This window comes from Dipodomys merriami, unplaced genomic scaffold, assembly GCF_024711535.1.
Source record: "Dipodomys merriami isolate MVZ:Mamm:240054 unplaced genomic scaffold, mDipMer1.0.p SCAF_20, whole genome shotgun sequence".
NCBI classification, from domain to species: domain Eukaryota; kingdom Metazoa; phylum Chordata; class Mammalia; order Rodentia; family Heteromyidae; genus Dipodomys; species Dipodomys merriami.
In genome coordinates this window covers 27,608,147-27,628,339 of record NW_027203382.1, presented here as the reverse complement: position 1 = coordinate 27,628,339, position 20,193 = coordinate 27,608,147, and the positions used below count along the sequence as shown (strand labels likewise).

The 20,193-nt window shown below is 43.3% G+C and overlaps 1 protein-coding gene across 1 annotated transcript; it reads right to left on the bottom strand.

The window, feature by feature from the left end:
• Positions 1-8,535: 8,535 nt before the first annotated feature.
• Positions 8,536-10,687, bottom strand: Cartpt (CART prepropeptide). Its single transcript, XM_070030964.1, has 3 exons — positions 10,520-10,687; positions 10,047-10,130; positions 8,536-9,033 (listed from the first exon to the last, which is right to left on the bottom strand). Exons 1-3 carry the CDS (start codon positions 10,685-10,687, stop codon positions 8,926-8,928), a joined length of 360 nt encoding a protein of 119 aa, XP_069887065.1. The 3' UTR covers positions 8,536-8,925.
• Positions 10,688-20,193: the final 9,506 nt, after the last annotated feature.

Sequence of the window (20,193 nt, the reverse complement as noted above, 5' to 3'; positions counted from 1 at the left end):
GTGCTGGATTGTAGCTGGAAAGCAGATTCCAAATTCAGAGCCTTGAGATTGGGAACACATATCAGACTGAGATCCACAGACTGAAGGGCAGGCCTACAGCCCAGGAACAAGAGTGAGCAGTGCTGTCTGAGAACAGGTGAAGGGAACAGAGATCTAAACAAGCTGCCGAGGACAGAGGAGTCGGCAGGCAGTGGCTCTTCTCCCTGGGCTTCTCTGTGTTCCACTTCGGCAAAGCCTTGTTGCAATGATCATAAGCACTTTAAAAAATGTTACTTTAAAGGTGATTTACAGATGGGTTACTGTTTCACTAGAAATCCCTGGAAGGCAAAGGGAAAAAGGTGTAGCCCAGGCTGGTCTCAAACGCTGATCCTCCTGCCTCATCCTCCTTGTTGATTATCAGTGTGTACCACCATGGCGGTGACACATTTTTAAGGTGAGAACCATAACTGTTTTCTTCTCTGCTGTATCCCTGGAGTCTACCTCCATGACCCAGAGCAGGTACCCGAAATTGTTTGCTGAATAATAAATAATGGGATGGATAAATGGATATAGCTATCATTCCATGCTGGATATTGGCCAAAGAAAATAAATATCTATACACATTTTAATTAACCACATCAATTGTTACTTTGAGTAACAAAGAACTTCACAAATAATTCATTGGAGAGCAGAAACAGGTTTCTAATACACACACATCACACGACAAGTAGCTGAACAAATAAAAGCTTGCAATGTTTTCTTCTTTCCCCAAATTTCTTCTCATCTTCCCCTTCAATCCTGCCACAACACAGTGCCCAGACTAGCTCTACTCCATCTCTTTCCTCTTCTTCCTCCCCTTCCCCCTTCTCCTCTTCCTCTTTCTTTTCCTCTTCCTTCTCCTCTTCCCCCTTCCCACTGTCTCTGTCCCTTCTCCTGGTTCTTAAATGAAGCAGGGAAATGAAATAAACAAGAAAAAGAAAGGAAAATCATTGCTCTGAAAATTATGATGGGATTTGATTTAAAGAACATTCTCATGTGCCAGCTCAGAGCTCTTTCTTCTTTTGGGGGCCTGGATTGAGTCCTGAGCTCTCCACTAAAGACAGAAAGGTATGAAGCAGGAAATGCTGGGGCCAGGGCCCTGGTACTTCAGCGTCTGTCATCCCTTAAAGAGGGGCTGAAGAAAAATCACCCCAAGTGAAGACTGAGTAGCTGTTTGTGCCTCTGCAGTATTCACTGTACCAGAACTACAAGAAAAGGAAGTTTGGGTGAACGATGGTGGAGAATGCTTGAGTGAATATTTAGATACTACATAAAATGCAGTTGATGAATTAGAGCACAATCTCAAGATGTTTCTCCCAGGACTCTGAGGAAAAAGAAAGATCAAGATTGAAAAGGAGAAAAGATACCATTAACATATAAATAGGTATTGAAATGTCTAGGATAAAATGAATCCTCGATGTGGAATATAAGAAGTCTCAGAAAAAGAACTGAGCACACAATAAGGAAACAACAGCCAAAGAAACGGAAACATTGAAACAGTTAAGGAAAGGAAGTCTTGAATCTTTCTATTGAAAGGGATCAATAAGATTCAGGCTAAGCCAGGCACCAGTGGCTCATGCCTATAAACCTAGCTGCTCAGGAGGCTAAGATGAGGATTATAATTCAAAACCAGCCCAGGCAGGAAAGTCCATGAGACTTTTATCACCAATAAACTACTCAGAAAAATTCAGAAGTGGTGCAGTGTCTCAAGTGATAGCACATGAGCCTTGAGCACAAAGAGGCTCAGGAACAGCTCCCAGGACCTAAATTCAAGCTCCAGGATTGGCAAAATAACAATAACAACAACAACAACAATAATAATAATAATATTCAGGCAAGATTCCAGAGAAAGAACTACAACAAGATGCCCTAAGTAACATTTCTAAAGTTCAAATATCAAGGGAATGACATCTGTTCAGAGGCTGCTAGACAACACAGTTGCAAAAAATCCAATAAGTACACAGTGAATGATTTTCCTGTATATCTGTATCTAAAAAAGGTTCCTTTTTGAGAGAAGAAAAACAGAAGCTTTTTCTAGTATTAATTTTTTTGTCCGTAGGAAGTGTGTATAAATGGCCTCATTTGAAAATTAGATTCTATTTTCCAAAGAAAAATAGGAACAATTTCCTAAGGAAAGAAATTATATTGTTGGTAGAAGCAACTTGTGTTTATCCCTTGTATACATACACAGTATTACATGAATAACACTACATGTCATATACACTTATAATTTAGTGTAGATATGCAATCACATTTACATGTTACAAATAATAACATATTTTAACACAGTATACTAGATATTATTGTCTTTCTATATAATTTAGAGAAAAAAGATTCTCTTCAAATTCTAAATATTAGGGATACTCACAAAATGATTTAGCATTTGAAAATCCAAACTTATGAAATTGAGGTGCCTTTAGATTCGTTCTTCCTTGTTAAAGCCTGCAAGTTCAAGTAAAGTCAAAACCAACTTAGGCCAGGACTTACTTGCTTTATTTCCCAAGTGTTCAAACACAGAATATCAGATATGATCAAGTAAAACTCATCTTGAAATCACTCACCTGGCAAGAGACATGAGCAATCTGCTTTTCTGAAGCTGAGGTCCTGCAAGGTCAGGGGACTTGCTGAGGTTACCTGGATAACCAGTGACAGAGCTGTCAACGCTGCCCTGGGCATGCAGCCACATCCAGACTGAAGTGTGGAGATGCCCTGAAATAGTTCTGGGACCCCTGCTTTCATTCTTCTCCTTATAGAAAATGCTGCCTCTTAGATTACCTTTCTCTACCATAGAACGCCTTCTGCTCATTTGGAGTCCACATTTTGTAGATCTCCTTGAGTCTAAGGGCTTCCACATTTTTAGATTTCCAAGATCGATAAAAATTTTCCTTATGAGAAGGTATCTTTGGTTTGGTCACTACCAACATCAGGGAAACACCAACTCTCTTATAGGACTTTTAATAGTGAAAATGGAAGGAGCAAATACCTCAAAAGCAATCTTTTATTATATGCAAATTGTACTTCAAAACTCTGACTTTTAATTTGCAGATGGGCTAAATTTGGAATTTTTTTTATCATTTTTAGCTCAACATATCTCAAGATAGGCCCTGGTGGCTCCTGTCTGTAATCTTAGATACTCAGAGGGCTGAGAGGTGAGAATCATGGTACAAAGTCAGCCTGGGCACAGAAATCTGAGAAACGCTGATCTTCTGGCAAAAAGCCTGAAGTGAAATTTTGGCTCAAGTGATGAAGCATTTTATGAGAGCATGAGACCCTGAGTTCAATCCCCAGTACAGGCATACATATTTGCGTTCACATGTGTGCACTCACATGTGTGCACAAACACGTGCACGTGCGCACGCACACACACACAATTTATCGTATCTAACTTTCGCCCCCCCCCATACACACACACTCCCACCCCAATGCCATTTTACCAGAGGACAAAAAATGCTACACACACCAGAGGGCTTTGGGCTATTCCTAGATAATGTCCCAGTACCTTCATCCACTTCACTGCCCTTGCTTGTCCACTCAGGCCTTCATCACTGCTTACTGGACTACTGGATAGCTTCATGCCTGGCCTTTCCTGGGGTCTCTGTCTCTGTCTCTGATTGTCTTTGTCTGTCTCTCTGTCTCTCTGTCTCTGTCTCTGTCTCTCTCTCTCTCTCCTCTCTCTCTCCTTTTAATGTGCTAGTAGATTGAGCTTCCCCTAGTGTAGCGGTAGCTCTTAAGAATGAAGCCAGGGCCCCTCCCCTGGCACTCAAGGCTCTGGAGATCTGGCCTACCCTTGGGTTCTCTGCCATTTATACTCAATGAACTTGGACAGAACTCAAGTAACTTCACCTTTCTCCCCGGGCACATTTATTCATATCATTTCCCACATGTTAAAGGCATTTTTTCCCAACCTTTATCTTTGGAAATATTTCACATCCTTCAAAGACTACTCAAATTCTTCTTTGTCTATAACTAATTCTTAATAATTCACCTCTTGTAGCCTTTGATTAATCTTTGACCCTATGTAGCACTTAATGAATCATGTCCTATCATGGTGAATCTGTCACTCTGTGGTTAGAGGCTTGGGTATGATCAACTTTGATATTACATGTGCAATATACAGTAATGATTAAATAGCTAATTTGCTTCACTTTCCTCTCAGCAAACCTTATATCCTGTTTTCCTTGGAAATGAGAATCCATAAAATAACTACCCCAGCTTCCTTCCACCCCTCACACTAACTACGTGCACCTGTAGATGCCATGTACCCTCCCCTACAGCTCCCCAGAAGATTTTTTTTTCCTGGCTCTAAATCCCATCCCTTTTCCCTGAAAAGAACCTGCTCCAGCAATCTCCATCCCTTTCTTTTAAATTTGCAACCTCTTCTTCTCTGCTAAGTTTTCAGAAAAGGGAAGACCAGCCAGACATATTTACTAAGTTTCTTCTCAAGCTGACAGATGCTCAGGCATAGAAACCCCACAAAGTATACTCAGGAAGAGAAGTCAGTCATGAACATACATTTGTCCAGCAAAATTCTACTCACCTGTCAATTCAACAAGGAAGACTGAAAGCTGAGCCCAGGACAAGTGCCTCTGGCTGCCAGCCTTGCCCTCCCTTGAGATATTTTTAATCTATCAACATGGGCTGATTCCCCCTGACCTCTGAGCAAGGCCCCAGTATATACCTGAGGGACCTCGTTCTTTGGCGCTTGCCATACTGTTTCCATTGAACCCTCTCTCTTTTCTCTCCTATGTTCACTTCTGTCTTCCTCAGGCCTGCTTCCTTCTCCTTCATCTTGCTGCATAGATCGTGTAATTTGCTTTATAAAATTTCTCCTGACTTGCAATCTTGTTCTTATGAACAATTCTCCCCACTGGATTATAAACTTCCTATTTGTCATTAGGTTCTGGACACCTGGCACATGGGAGGCCCTCAGAAAGGTGAAACAATGAATGGGCTGTATTAAAAGCTAGCTCAGTGCTTCAGGAATTTTAGGGGAGGAAGCTTAGCAGAACTCCCCCAAGATCTTAAAGGACACAATTATAGCTGGGTGCAGTAGCACATGCTTGTAATCTCAGCACTTAGAAAATGAAGGCACCTGAGTTTGAGGCTAAATTAGGCTTCATAATTACTTGCTCTGTGTATCTTCGTGGGAACAAATAGTTAGCTCTTCCCTGAAAATCATGGAAGATTTCCACAAATGGGGTTTTGAAGACTTGAATGTAATTTTTTGATGTTTTTGTTCCTACACTGTCTTCCTGAGACCATGTCTAAAAATAATAATTAAAAAATAAATTTCACACTCCTATTTTTACCTTCCCTAAATACACCCTCCATACTGTTTTAGATTCAGAAGAGGGTAGAGAAGCAGGGGTATGTCATGTACCCCTCACAGCCCTCCAGATTCTGGCCTAGGGTGATAGGTGCAATTTCCCTTATTACTGTGGGAAGGGGAATGGTCATGAGTGACAGAAGTCATGTCGCAGCTTTCGTCCCTCATCTCCAGGCCGCTGTGAGACCCGCGGCTCTAGTCTACTGTTCTGGGCCTTGCAACATTCTCCAGATCTTCAGCTTCTTGTCAGCTCTCAGAGCCCAGGTTTTTCAGCCAGCCTCAGCCTCTGAGTCTTACTTGTGGGTGTCTACTTTTCTCATTAAAACTTTCTTAATCTTTAACATTCTTTTCCCCTACCTCAGGGACCTTTCATCATTAAACATACTGAAGTATTCTATTTGAAGAAGAGCCCTAGGATGAACAAAATGAGAAGGCAAAGTTACTTCTAACAAGCCTCTTAAGATTAAATGTGGCTAGCAGTAGGATAGAACAGGTATTCACAACCATTAACTCCAAATCTGGGCCCCCAGGCAAAATAATTGGATAAAACCTCTTCCTAACAAGCCCACAGATTCTCCTTACACCATTTTTCAATACCCTCTTGTATCATTAAACAAAGGAGAGGTAATACAATATTGGGAAGCAATAGGGGAGAAGAACAAGGTAAAGCATCTATTGCTTTACAAGAAACACTCAAAGCCTGAACACACATCAGTGGCTAAAGCAATGTCCTCATCAAAATTAGTTGGGGTTGACACGGAGAAGAAGACCTAATGGGTTCAAGAAGGTTATGATTTTTAGCTAAGATGATTTGTGAGAAAGTAGTAAACAAATTATTAAATAATTCTTTTTAGTTTTTTTATTAAAAAATTTCACATTTTAATACAGATCAGCTATGTCCTAGGGAAAATTGAATGGAAATATGACCCCCAAAATAAAAATTGGTTCTCAGTGAGCTAGGTTCTATTTTTTTTAAAAAATAAGTAAAGAAAAAAGCTTAGCCAGGCGTCAGTGACTCACGCCTATAATCCTAGCTACTCAGGAGGCTGAGATCTGAGGATCACAGTTCAAAGCCAGCCTGTGCAAGAAAAGTCTGTGAGACTCCTATCTCCATAAACCACCAGAAAACCTGAAGTGGCGCTGTGGCTCAAGTGGAACAGCATCGTCTTGAGCTGAATTGCTGAGGGACAGCACCCAGGCCCAGGGTTCAAGCCCTATGACCAACAAAAAGAAAGAAAAGAAAAAACTCTTTCTGGCAAGTCAGCCCATTGATTCTCCAGGTGACATGAAGGGAAAATATAAAGGGAGATAAAGAGATTAAAGCTGAAATAATGATTTGGGATTATTTCATTTAAGCAAATTTGGTAATCTCTTTGGGTTTCTGTTTCACACTTTAGAAAATGGTAATAATACCTTAATTGCAAACTTAGGGAGATTAGGCATGCTGATAGTAACAATAAAGCAAATGTAAGTGTTTTCTCCAGCACTCTCCTTAACAAGCCGTTGGGGGTGGGGAGGTTGATTTTAAGTTCTGCTATTATACCCATGCCTCTTGAGTTTGGATTAGAAAGCTCTTAACAACTGTCTCTCTTGTGGTGCTACTTAATTGTTCTTAGTCTGGTTTAAACCTTAGGAAATGTGATCTCAGGTGAGTATAAAAACACATTAGAATTTCATTTTTTAATTTCTTGAACTGAATTTACCCCACAGATTTTTGTTTATCTCAAAACTATTACTTAACAGATTCTTTTTTTTTCAAATGTCACATATTTACTAGTAGAAACAAGTTGGTTTCAACCCCCCCCCCCTTTTTTTTTTATGGTACTGGAGCGTGAACCAAGGACATCACATTCTACTACCACTCCAGATATGCTCCAGTCCTCTTTGCTTTTAGTGGCTTTTTTTTTAGATAGGGTTTTGTGCTTTTGCCCAACCAGCCTTGAACCATGATCCTCCTGTATCCTCCTGTCTCCAACTCCTGAGTATCTAGGATTACAGACATAAGCCACTATGCCCAGCCCAAGTCTCACATTCCTAAAGCATCTGATACAACAATCTTCCTTTCTTTGGGTGAACAACCTCCAGAGCCCATTTAAAAAAAAAAACCTGTGCATATTTACTAACAAAAAATCTGTGCATATTTACTTGTCATGACGATTGTCATGACAAAAGTTCTGATTTTTTTAATTTTTTTAAATCTTCCATTGACTTGTAATGCTGAAGTTCTCCAAAGAAGCTACATCTATGTTAAAGACATTGCAGACTGACCTCTGTTGAGTACGGCATCATAATTGTGGGTGAAATGGTGCATGCCTAAAGCCTAGGTCATTTTGGATACCCTTGGCTCTTTAGAAAAATAGCCATTTTTTCCTTCTTAATTAAATGCCTACTGGATTATAGAGGATCATTCTCCAGCAGCAGCATTACTTGATATAGCCATTACCATTACTTTTCAACCTTTGCACCTGAACTACCATTCTCATTTCTGTTGGGGAACTCTTCGAGTGCACTGTTATGCTTAGCAGACCCCTAGCAGGCACCAACCTCTAAAGATGTGATGGCCTTGAAACCCATGGAAAAGATTTTCCTGCTTAGCAGCTTTCCTAAGTAAGACCCACCAATGGATCTGTCAAATATATTGACTTAAGATTTTCTTTGTTCTGTGGCTATAAAAGTTCATATGACTCTTCCACTTCAGAGTATGTCATTCAAACTTGAATCCATGTTCCCAGGCCCTGACCACTCTTGTTTGTCTCAAAATAAATTTCTTATTTCCTTTGAAACATTATTTTACATTGATGGAGCTTATTGTTAAACTTAAGGAGTCTAGCTAGAGATTTGAATAAATAAAATTGTAGTATTTCAAATCCAATTACCTCCTCTTTCTCTTGTTTTCTTTCCTTTCTTATTCTACACACCCACCCACTCCCCCACCCCGGACACGCACAGGGCCCACACTACTACAGTCAAAGAAAAATAGAGTTTACCAATGCAGATGTGACAAACTCCTAATTAACTCCAAATCAAAACTCCTTCGAGCTAAGGTGCTACTCTCCCTGTAGACAGCTATTTTTAAAACATTTCTCTTTGAAAACAACAGCATGATTAATCTCTAGTCTTACTTAAGTTCCTTGTGTAGAAACAACAATACGCTCTGAGCAATTATTAAAAACACTTTATTCCATATAATTTGTACATGCTTCAGTTTGCGTTGCTTAGGATTTTGTTTTCCAGGATGTGGTGTCATCTACCGAGATTAACTAGATCTAATTTTCATTCTACCATGCCACATACAAAAATACAATTCTCAAAGCACAGTTCCCCTTCTTTTACCCAAAGGCAGAGAAGAGTTTGTCAGACAATTAAAACAAGAAAAGAATACTCTGCACACAAAATCAACACCGCACAAGGCAGGATCCTCACACAGCAACATCATATGTGTTCTTTTTATTTTGAAACAGCAGGAAGAGCCCCTTCTTTATTGGGTGCTAAAGCCAAACTCCAGGGACAAAGGTGTGGTCCTCTGGGGAAAGTAGAGGGGGGTGGGGGACGTCAGGAGGCCACCAGCCGGCTCTTCACATTCACAAGCACTTCAACAGGAAGGAATTGCAGGAGGTTCCTCGCGGACAGTCACACAGCTTGCCGATCCTCGCTCCTTTTCGCACTGCGCACTGCTCTCCCGCATCGCACTGCAAACAACACACCAAGTGGTCAGTGGGGTCCCAGCGGACAAGCTGGGGTCCCCAGAGACCTGTCTCCCTGTCAACACTCAGTCTGTCTCTTGAGAGAACTGGTTGGACCTTGCCACCAGACCTGAAACACAGAGAGCTGTGCGCTTGTCATTTCAGAGACAGACGAGTTTTAAGTTCTTCTTTTTCTTCTTCTTCTTTTTTTTAATGAAAAAAAAAATTGAAAAGCTCCCCTCTCACTTTCTCCCATCTTAGGAAAGGATCATAGTTTCTTGGCTTGATTTCTTGCTTAAGCAAAGGGAGCAAGAGGAGAGGAACTAGACTTTTTAATTTTCCTAAGAAATAAGCAATATACCTATACTTCCTCATAACCTTTGCTGCCTGCTTTCTCAGCCCAGGAAGGAAGATGAAAGTGCATGTGGGTGGTGCTAGTGATGGTGTGTATGGGGTTTGTGGGTGCTTTGATGTGTGTGTGTGTGTGTGTGTGTGTGTGTGTGTGTGTGTGTGGTATTTGTCTAAAGAAGGTTGTTAGCGCTGAAATTTTTTATTTATTTATTTTTAACAACGACAAAAACCTCATTTTTATTTCCTGAAGAACACTGATTTTTTTTAACCTCAGAATTTAGATGTATAAACAAAAACAAAAACAATTTGATTGTGTTTAAGACAGGAAGAAATTAGGGGGGGAAGACCTGAGTGGCTTTCAGCTCTTTCCCACTCAGAGAATTCTTCCTGAGGTGAATGAAAAGTTGGTCTTCGAGGAAATACATCCCACTGAGCACTGAACGGGCTCCTGGCACCCGCTGTTCAATCCCAAATAGCCTGTCGACGATCTTTGTCCTGGGAGGCCAGGGCAGGTGCTGGGAGCAAGAGGGGGCCCCGCGGCGGGCCCACCCCTGGCCCGCCTTACTCAGCCACCTCCAGGGGTCCAGACTGTATCCAAGGCAGCGCGTTTTCCCTAGGAAACCAGGGGGAGGAGGGACTCCCACACGCCCCCCCCCCCCAAGCCTTACCATGGGGACCTGGCCGTACTTCTTCTCGTAGATGGGAATGCGTTTACTCTTGAGCTTCTTCAAGACTTCCTGCAGCGCTTCAATCTGCAACACACCCCGAGCGCGCCCGCCCGGGAGCCCGAAGTTGAGCCTTGGCTGGGAGCCCAGGCCCGGTGCTCACTCGCAGCCCAGGAGATCCGGAGCCCGGGACGCGCTCACTCCGCGGCGGGACTCCACCGACCAAGTGCGGGGAACCCCGGTGGGGCTGCAGCTGGGCGCGCAAAACCGAGGGTACGGACGGCAGGTTCCCCCGAGGGCCCGGGACGAGGGGCTCATTCGCCCCACAGATTTCCTACCTGGAGCCCGAAGGGGCTTGGGCGGATGATCTTCGGGGGGCAGAGGGACCCCGGGGCTTTTCACTAGGGCCGGGCCATCTGACCACGGGAAGGGGGTGTTGGGGATCCGGGGGTGCGCGGGGCGAGGGCGATACTGACCAGCTCCTTCTCGTGGGAGGCGTCGTCCACCGGCGAGTAGAGGTCCAGGGCTCGGGGCTGGAGCTCGGCGTCCTCCTGGGCTCGGGCGCCGGGCCGAGGCAGCAGCAGCAGCAGCAGCAGCAGGGCGGCGCCCAGGACGGGCAGCAGCCGCGGGCGGGCGCTCTCCATGGTGCTGAAAGTCCGCGCTGCCTGCCTGCCGCCGGCCTGCGGGGGAGGCCCCCGCGCTCCCGCCTTTTATAGGGAGCGGGGAGCCGGGGTGCGGGGAAGAGGGAGGGGGCGAGGAAGGAAGGGGGTGTGGAGGAGGGCCCGGGTCAGCCGTCTGTCGGCAGCGCTCCGCAGCCGCTTGACGTCAATGCCCGCCGGGCTCTCGGCGCACGGAGGGGCGAGAGCGCCGAGAACGAGACCCCGGCGCCCCCAGACGCTGTCAGCCCCGCGGCGAGGGCCGCTCCCCCGGGGGTGAGGGCCGAGGGCTGAGCGAGACAGGCCCGGAGTGCCCAGGAAATGGAAAATGCCTTCGGGGCAGCGCGCAGGCTGAAGAGTGGCCTCCCTTCACTTAGCAGGGATGGAAGCTTCGCGATCCACTAGCGCCGGCTCTGCCTGGCCGCTCACCTCCCAGCCCCACCGGTGGCAGCCAGAAGGGGAGGGTTCCTCCAGACAGCGTGCTCTCTGGGCATCTTTCTGGGCACGCGGTGGGGACGGAGGAGGCAAACGTGGTGCAGGGGAGAAAGAGAGCCCGAAGTCCCCACACCGTGGGCTCTTTGGGGGGAACTGTGGGAGGGGTAATGACGAGAAGAGAGGGAGAAAGAGGAAAAGCGCGGTTCTAGAACGCAGAGAACGCGGGCTGGCTCTGGAGAGGCAGAAAGCTGGATTCCGGCTCCAGTTTTGGTTCCAGCACTGGCAAGCTGCGTAACTTAGATCAGAATTAAGAACCTCTCTGAGGCCTCGCCTTTTTCTTTTTTAATCAAGTTTTTTACTGTGAAAATACTGTACAAAGGGGTGACAGTTACATGAGCAAGGTAATGAGTACATTTCCTACCCAGCATTGTTGCCTCCTCCTTTGTTTTTCCCCTACCATCCCTTCCCTCCCACCTCCACTCCCCCACTGCCTAAATTGTTAAGTTCATTTTTCTTTTTTTTTTCTTTTTGCTTATATGATGCTGAGGAATCGAACCCAGGGCCACATGCATGCAAGGCAAGCGCTCTACCACTGAGCCACCTTCCCAGCCCCTTAAGTTCATTTTTCTACATAGTGTCTTGCCTACCACTCTGCCCTAGACTCTCCATTCCAGCATCAGGAGCCTTCTTTTTGATCTTTTAATAGGCAAATCTCACTCCTGTTTTGGTGCCTGTGCACTTACCTTACCTGGAAATGTCTTCTTGTATTTCTAAATAGCTCACTGATGCTTGTTTCTTAAGTCTCAAATTGAACATCTATGACTACTCAAGCTACTGAGTATCTACTGATTTATTCTCCCACAAATTAATTGCTTAGCAGATAATGCAAGTCATCTAGATAATGCATAATCTGTATCTGGTTACTGCAATTATCAGGTATTGTTACTTTGAAATTGCACATTGGAAAGTCAATAAATAATATCTCTTCTAATAAATACTATACATATTAGCAGCATCGAAATATTTTCCACAGCTTAAAAGTGTATCTAACATCTCTGCCATCTCTCCTTTTCTCATATACCTTTTGATTCTGAACCAAACTTCACTGATATATTTTACTGTTTAAACCTTACACAGATCTATTGGCACTCAGTGCAGAAACTGTCCAGTTATCTTAAAAGTAGTCTGTACTGGGCTGGGAACGTGGCTCTCTGGTACAGTGGTTGAAGCCCTGGTTTCAATTCCTCAGTACCACATAAACAGAAAAGGGCAGAAGTGGCACCGTGGCTCAAGAATGTTAGCCTTGAGCTGAAGAGCTCAGGAATAGCACCCAGGCCCAGAGCTCAAGTCCCATGACCAGGAAAAAAAAAAAAGTAGTCTGTACTTCAGAGTAAAAACAATTCCAGATAATATTTTCACCTATCCAAGATTGTGGATATCCCCAACCCAATACTTTCCAATTTTGTTTCCAGACATGAGTAGTAGCTCCCGCTTTGTCCCACTTACAAGTTCAAGACTTGCCGAGGCTGAATTGGTATATCACACTCATGTAAGAAGGATACCACATTTAGTTGAGGTGTTCAGAAAAGGATTCCTAAATAATCCTAAAAAACACATCAGGCCTTCTTCACCTTGAGCAGGAGGACTTTGTAAAATGTTTAGAAGAAGGCTGGGATGTAGCTTAGTGGCAAAAGGCTTGCATCACAAGTGTGAAGTCCTGGGTTCAATCCCTAGTGCCAAAAATAAACAAAACCCTGAGTCCATCTTATTCCCCAAAATAATTTACATGACTTATGACTAGAGAAGAACAAAAGAGAGAGGAGTTCCCAGCCCTTTACATCATACCCTGTCAGACAATTTACATTCATGATACTTTGGGGAGGGGAGTTGTTTTTATTATTGTTTTGAGTTTGTAGGTTTGGTGTTTAGTGTTGTTGCTGCTGCTGCTGTTGTTTTTGGTGCTGGTACTGAAGCTTGAACTCAGGGCCTTAAGTATTGTCCTTTAGCTTTTTCACTCAAGGCTGATGCTCTACCACTTGAACCACAGTTCCACCTCCAGTTTTATGGTGGTTAGAGATAAAAGTCTCATGGGGGCTGGGAATATGGCTTAGTGGTAGAGTGACTACCATGCACGAAGCCCTGGTTTCAATTCCTCAGTACCACATAAACAGAAAAAGCCAGAAGTGGTACTGTGGCTCAATGGTAGAGTGCTAGCTTTGAGCAAAAGAAGTTCAGGGACAGTGCCCAGGCCCTGAGTTCAAGCCTAGCAAAAAAAAAAAAAAAAACGTCTCACAGACTTTCCTGCGCAGGATGGCTTCAAACCAGGAGTCTCAAAGCTCAGCTGCCTGAGTAGATAGGATTACAGGAATGAGCCACAGGCACCTGACTGATTCTTGCTACTTTGTAATATCGTCAGGGGTGCCAAATTTTGATATCTAGAGCTATAAATAAAAAATCATTATTGGGGATTTGATCACTACTTATTATCCCAGATACAGAAAAGGAAAGCAGGTCACCTCACAAAAGAAAAGCAACAACTAGCCTATGTCTATAGAAATTTACTGTGGGCAAACCTCTCTTAACCACTCCTCCCAAGATAGAGTAGGCCTCTAGAGCTGTTCTTTAAAGCAGCTCAAGTAGAGAAATCTCATCAGCAGAGGGACAGGAAACCAGTGACATCAGGCCTACTTATGACTTACTTCAATCTGAGAGGAAATCTTAAGTTTGGGAAAACTTCTTCTTGTGTCTAACTTGGAAAAAGAACAAGGACTACTTTGTTTTAGAAAAAAAAACTTTAAAACTTACAGGCTAGCCAGTATTATATGAGAGCTCTAGATCCCTAAGATGTTAAATAATGTCATAATAGAATGAGATACCAAAATTAGGTTTTTCCTTAGTGCCTTTGTTTCTCCTTCAATTTTGAATAATTTCCTGTCCTATTCTAAGAGACACAGTGTTCACATGTGCCCAGAATACAAATATTGTAGAGTACATTGTCAATTACAACACACCTCTACCTTGGTCTCTACCCTTTTGTGTCTCAATGTCTTTGCCATACTTTGAGCCTCTTACGTTGTCATATTGTGCCTATGACAGGCTCTGTGATGCATTAACCCTCCTTCCACCCACTTTTCCAATCAATTTGTGCTAAACAGCAAAACTTCCTCAGATCCACTGACTTCACTATGTCTACTGAAGACTGTTTCTCTTTATTTGTGTTAGCTGTGCTCCAAGTTCAACACCACTCTAATCTCTCTGGCTCACATCTGTAAACTCTGAGGCCGCATTGTCTGTTTCCTATCCTTCCTGCTTCTAGAAAATTCATTTTCTTTGACATTTACCTTGTTTGCTGACTTTCAATTCAGAGCTCTCCAAATGAACTTCCACTCTTCACTCTGTTCTAACTAAACATCTTTATCACTAGCTGGAAGAAAAAGAATCTGCAAGTAGAGGAGAGTTGGAGTTGGTGCCAAATTGAGAGCTGTTGGAGATGTACTAGTAAAGCAAGTGCACTTTACAGACAGCCTTTGGGAGAAGCAAAGCAGAGGAAATTAGACAATCCTATTCATTTAAAAAATGTTTAATTAAAAGGATTTTCATTTCAAGATACAATTTTTTAAAAAAACCTCTGTGACCTGTATGTTACAGGGCTGCTAAACTTTAAATGACTGATGACAGAATCCAGACCAGCTTTTACCCTTGAGAATCTCCGGGTCTGATCATGTCCATAAATACCAATAATAGAATGGCTCAGTGAGATGAAGGTCATCACAAAGGAAAGGGAACCCAGGTAAGTTGGAGATTATGAACTTCTACCAAGAAGAGCTTCATGAAAAAATAGCACCTTTTGGCCAAGTTTCTGGATGGCAGAGGGCAGGTAGAATTTCTTTTTTGGGGGGGTGGGGGGTCTGGTCGTGGGGCCTGAACTCTGGGCCTGGGCACTGTCCCTCAGCTCCTCAGCTCAAGGCTAGCGCTCTACCACTTGAGCCACAGCGCCACTTCTGGCTTTTTTCTTTTTGCTTATGTGGTGCTGAGGAATCGAACCCAGGGCTCAGGCATGCAAGGCAAGCGTTCTACCACTGAGCCACCTTCCCAGCCTGGCAGTTAGAATTTCAACCACAGCCTGCCAGGGGACCTGAGGGCATATGGGCAGAAGAGGGAAGTCACTCAGGCAGGGCACAGGGCATGAGGGGACAATCAGTGTCCTGGATTGCTAGATAGTAGGATAAATGGAATTGTGAAAGATGAGCTTGTAAAGTGCAAAATAAGACTGAAAAGAAACAAAGCCCAAAGTGGCAATGGATTGTCAGTCCCCCATTTGGATCCAATGAAGAGAAGTATGAATCCAAAGAATTCCAACTTTTCAAAGTCTAACAAAGCAAAGGGGCTTTTTCTTAGCCTCAAAAAATGTAGTCCAGGCCGGGCACTGGTGGCTCACGCCTGTAATCCTAGCTACTCAGGAGGCTGAGATCTGAGGATCGCGGTTCAAAGCCAGCCCGGGAAGGAAACTCTGTGAGACTCTTATCTCCATTAAACCACTAGAAAACTGGAAATGCCGCTGTGGCTCAAGCGGTAGAGCGCTTGCCTTGAGCTGAAGAGCTGACGGATAATGCCCAAACCCAGAGGTCAAGCCCCATGACCAACAAAAAAAAAAATGTAGTCTAAGAAAAATTATCCTTGTCAGATAGATAGAAGGCGATATCTGTGTCTAAAAGTCACATTCCTCAGGACAAGAAAGCTTTCTCTGGGTACCAGCAGGGCACATGGGGGGGAGTACAGCAGAAGTGGCACATCTAACCTAGATTTCTCCTATGTCTCCCCTGCCTCCATCTTCTCCTCTAGCTTTTCTGGATCCAAAGGTGATCCAAACTTTGGATTTAGCAATGGTGGCTCTAGTATTGGCAATGAAGCAGCCATTAGAGTACTCCCAGAAGATTAATGATATGACTTAATAAGTAGTCACGTGGAATCTTTGTGCTTATCCATCATCTATAGGTTCAAATTAACTTCTTGGCAGGGTTGGAAAATGTCTTATGCTGTGGCCCTGGACATATTACCATTCTCATTTCCTTCTACTCCTAATGAGTTCCATAAAATACATTTTTTGTATGTACCCCATATTTATTTCTGAATTTTGTATAGAATTGGAGAAATAGACTATGAAGGTCTTGCAGCTGTACAAGAACAGCCCCCAAACCTCAGTGACTTGGGAACAAATTGTTCATCATGCTCACTTAGGTACCCAAACTGACAGAGCAGCTGCCATCTCTCAAGTTGCTGCTTTAGTTCCAGAGGTAAACAGGGGGAAAACTCTAGGGGGTATTAAATGAACAAACCTGGGGCAGAAGTCTTGATCTTCACTTCTCCTTCCTGAGTCTGAGCTAGTCACATGACTCAACCAAAGAACACAGTGTAGAATAGCATTGTCAACAACATACACCTCTCCTTTGATCTCTGCCCTGGTCTCTGCCTTTCCCTATGTCCCAAATGTCCTTGACACACTTTGAATACTAATAAAACCTCATGTCACAAGACACATTGTCTGAAGCCTTCTTCCTCTCCTGCTTCATCAAACTACCAGGTCTGCCTTGACTTTGGTCCCAGAGACCAAAGTTTGTTTGTTTGTTTGTTTAGTCAGTCCTGGCTGAGCACTATCCCTGAGCTTCTTTGCTGAAGACTACCACTCTACCACTTTGGGCCACAGCTCCACTTCTGGTTTTTATGTAGTTAATTGGAGACAAGCATCTCATGAACTTTCCTGTCCAGGCTGACTTCAAACCATGATCCTCAGATCTCAGACTCCTGAGTAGCTAGGATTACAAGTACAAGTCACTAATGTCCAGCTGTACATGTATTTATTAACACACCTCATGTAACACATCATATGATGGTGTATCTAAGTCACTTTCTAGACAAGGAGATCCTGAGGACAGAGAACACATCAGATCACCTTTTAGTCCCAGTAGTTATCACAGTGCCCAATACACAGATGTGCCAGGAAAACTCAGTTGGTATAAAAGGAAAAATAACCTGTGGATTCAAAGTAGATGATAACCAGTAAAGCACATAATCTGTCATAGAATAGATTCACCAAGCAATTTAGAAGCACTGCCAATTTACTACCATTATCATCCTTGTAGCAGAAAGAAAAATGTATCAGAGAGGGCTAAAATTGTTCAACAGCTAGCCAATTTCAGTAGAATTTCCAAAGTGCAGACTCTGACTTCTCTTAACAGGTCCTCTGATAACTAAATGCATTTCTCTGGCAAGATGGACTATTTTTTTTTCCAAATGTAAACTTGCTGTGTCACTCGGAAGAGGCAATGGCTCCACAATCCTGTCACACATTTTTGCTGCATTGCTTTTCCTCTTTCTTCTTTTTTCCATTGTTGGGGATTGGATCTAGGGCCTTGCACATGTTAGGCAAATGACCTACAATTGAACCACCTCACCCACCCCTCATACTCTTTATGGTGCTATATGTTAAGAAAACTGGGATAGGATCACCTCCTAACTACTATAGACAGTTTAAGGCTGAACAGCAAACACCAGAATGTTTTGATGGTATATGTGAAGGCATGGCGGCATGATTCCTGTGCTGCGTAGGGGGTGGGTCTCAGTGGCATCTGAGGTCAGTTTTAAAACCATAACTCCTAAACTCTTCTATGCTTCTTCAGAACTCATTGAAATGAAGTCTATTTCTTTTGACATAAACTATAACCTCAAGAGAAACAGAATAGCATCTGGCGTGATCCAAAGATCATGCAGGGCCTGCAGGCAAAAGTATATTTTATAGGAAGCAGGATCATCAAGTAAGCTCTCCTTTATATTTTACGGGCTCTCTGGCCCTGACATTTATCTGCTGTGCATCAGAAGAAGTGAATATAGTTCTGGGCTTAGTAATGGATGCATCCTGTTGGCTTGACCTACCAGCTAAGTCAAGGTCCTGACTTCCCCTCTATAAGCTCGACGCATTGGCTTTCGTATCTCAGTACTTCCCACCTAGCTGCCTCTCTAAAACCAGCCTGGCAAGGCCTCTAAAACAGAAGCTCTAGTGGCCACTTCTTAAGCTTCTATGACATTTGCAGAAAGCCCACAGGGACTGTGTTTATTTCTCAGGAAGGTGAGATTAGAGTGGGACTTTTGAGAAGATGGAAGGTAAGATGGAATGGCAGGCTTGTCCAAGGTCAGGTGACAGACTTTCTTCTACTGACTGATTGCAGAATACCCAGTTTAACTTTATGAACAGGATTGCAGACAACGGGAGATGCTTCTATTTCTATACAGAAGAAGCTTAACTAGCTTAGGAAATTCAGAAGAAGGGTGTCAGGGGACATGTCTTAAGGCTGTATCTAGCATAGGGGAATTCTAGGAAAGTGACAACAGGGATTATGGGGATAGTGAAAACCCTTAGCTTCTCTTCCTGTCTCACATCCACTAAATTTTCCACCCTTCTATATGAAAAGCAGCTCTTCAATCTTGCCTATTTTAGATAAGCTCCAGGGTCTCTCTACCAATCCATCTGGAGTATGAGCTGTTACCCCTCTTTTCTGTATATTATGGCAACCATTGGTTACCACTCTCTCTGACACATTGCATAGGTATGTGTCACATTTTTTTTTTTTGGTCGGTGGTGGGGCCTGAACTCTTGGCCTGGGCGCTGTCCCTCAGCCCTTCAGCTTAAGGCTAGCACTCTACCACTTGAGCCACAGAGCCACTTCTGGCTTTTTCTGCTTATGTAGTGCTGAGGAATCAAACCCAGGACCTCATGCATGCAAGGCAAGCACTCTACCACTGAGCCACCTTCCCAGCCCCATTGTACACTTTTAATTGTTTACAAATATTCAGTGGCCCTCCCTGGTGGAGTATATATCTTGGAGGCTCCAGTGAACTCATAGGTGGCAAATAAAATACAAACAGACATAGGTGTCATTCCCTGGGCAAACTTCCCAAGCCAATGAATACATTTTCTTCTTCCAAAATGATTTCAACATTCCAGATAGAGTAGCTTTGTCAACCTGGGTTCTGGAGAGTCCTAGAGGGAAAATACTGAGCACAGCTTCAACCAACTTTCATTGAACACATAATATGAGTAAGGAATAGACCGGTGGCTATTAGCCATAGGACTTTGGAGAATATTTGTTGGCGCAAACTAATTTAGCTTAATTTGATCCACACAGGGAGACATGTGTGTCCATTAACCCATCTCATAGGTTAGTATTCATTACATGTTATTGCATTAAAAAAATTCCCAAAGCCTTTTGGTTCAAAAATATACATTTAGCATCTAACTGTTGCTGTAGATCAGAAATCCAGACTTAACGGGGTCCTCTTCTTTACACTCAGCCCAGGGAAACTGCAGTCCCAAGGTATGGACTGGGGCTGCAGTATCTCAAGGCTCAGCGGGAGCAAGAGCAATCTGCATAAACTAAGTACCACAGGCTATGGTACTGAGCCTCAGTTACTTGCTGCCTCTTGACCAAGGTGTGTCCCCAAGTCCATTCTAAGTGGTTTTTCTCCATTTGAGCAAGCACATAAGAAGAGATTGGAGAGAATACCAACAACACAGAACTCATAGTCTCCTCTAACCTAACAGCAGAAGTGACATCCAATCACTTCTTCCACATTCTTTTTGCTGGGCCCAGCCCACACTCAAGGGAAAAGATTCACAAAAAGGTGACACCAGGAAACGGGGAGACTCATGTTAGAAACAGACCACCACAATAATTGAGCCAAAAAATACTAAAATAAACCAACCAGAATCATATAAGAAAGTAAGCTTTAGTCTTATGGTAAGAAGAGAAATTGTATAGAATTTTAAATCTGGAGATGTGAAGCCCCAAAAGATCCAACTAACTCTAGCCTGAGATAAACAGAAATAAACCTGGAACTGAAATTCAGATCACTGCTATTTCCACTAGACAGACATTAGTGAAAAATTAAATACAAGACAATTGCAATACAAGACAAATTGCATTCAACTAAAACATAACCTAGGATATTGGTTGCTAGTTGAATTGTTAAATAAACCATCCAGATAGTGAGTGGATTAAAAGTAC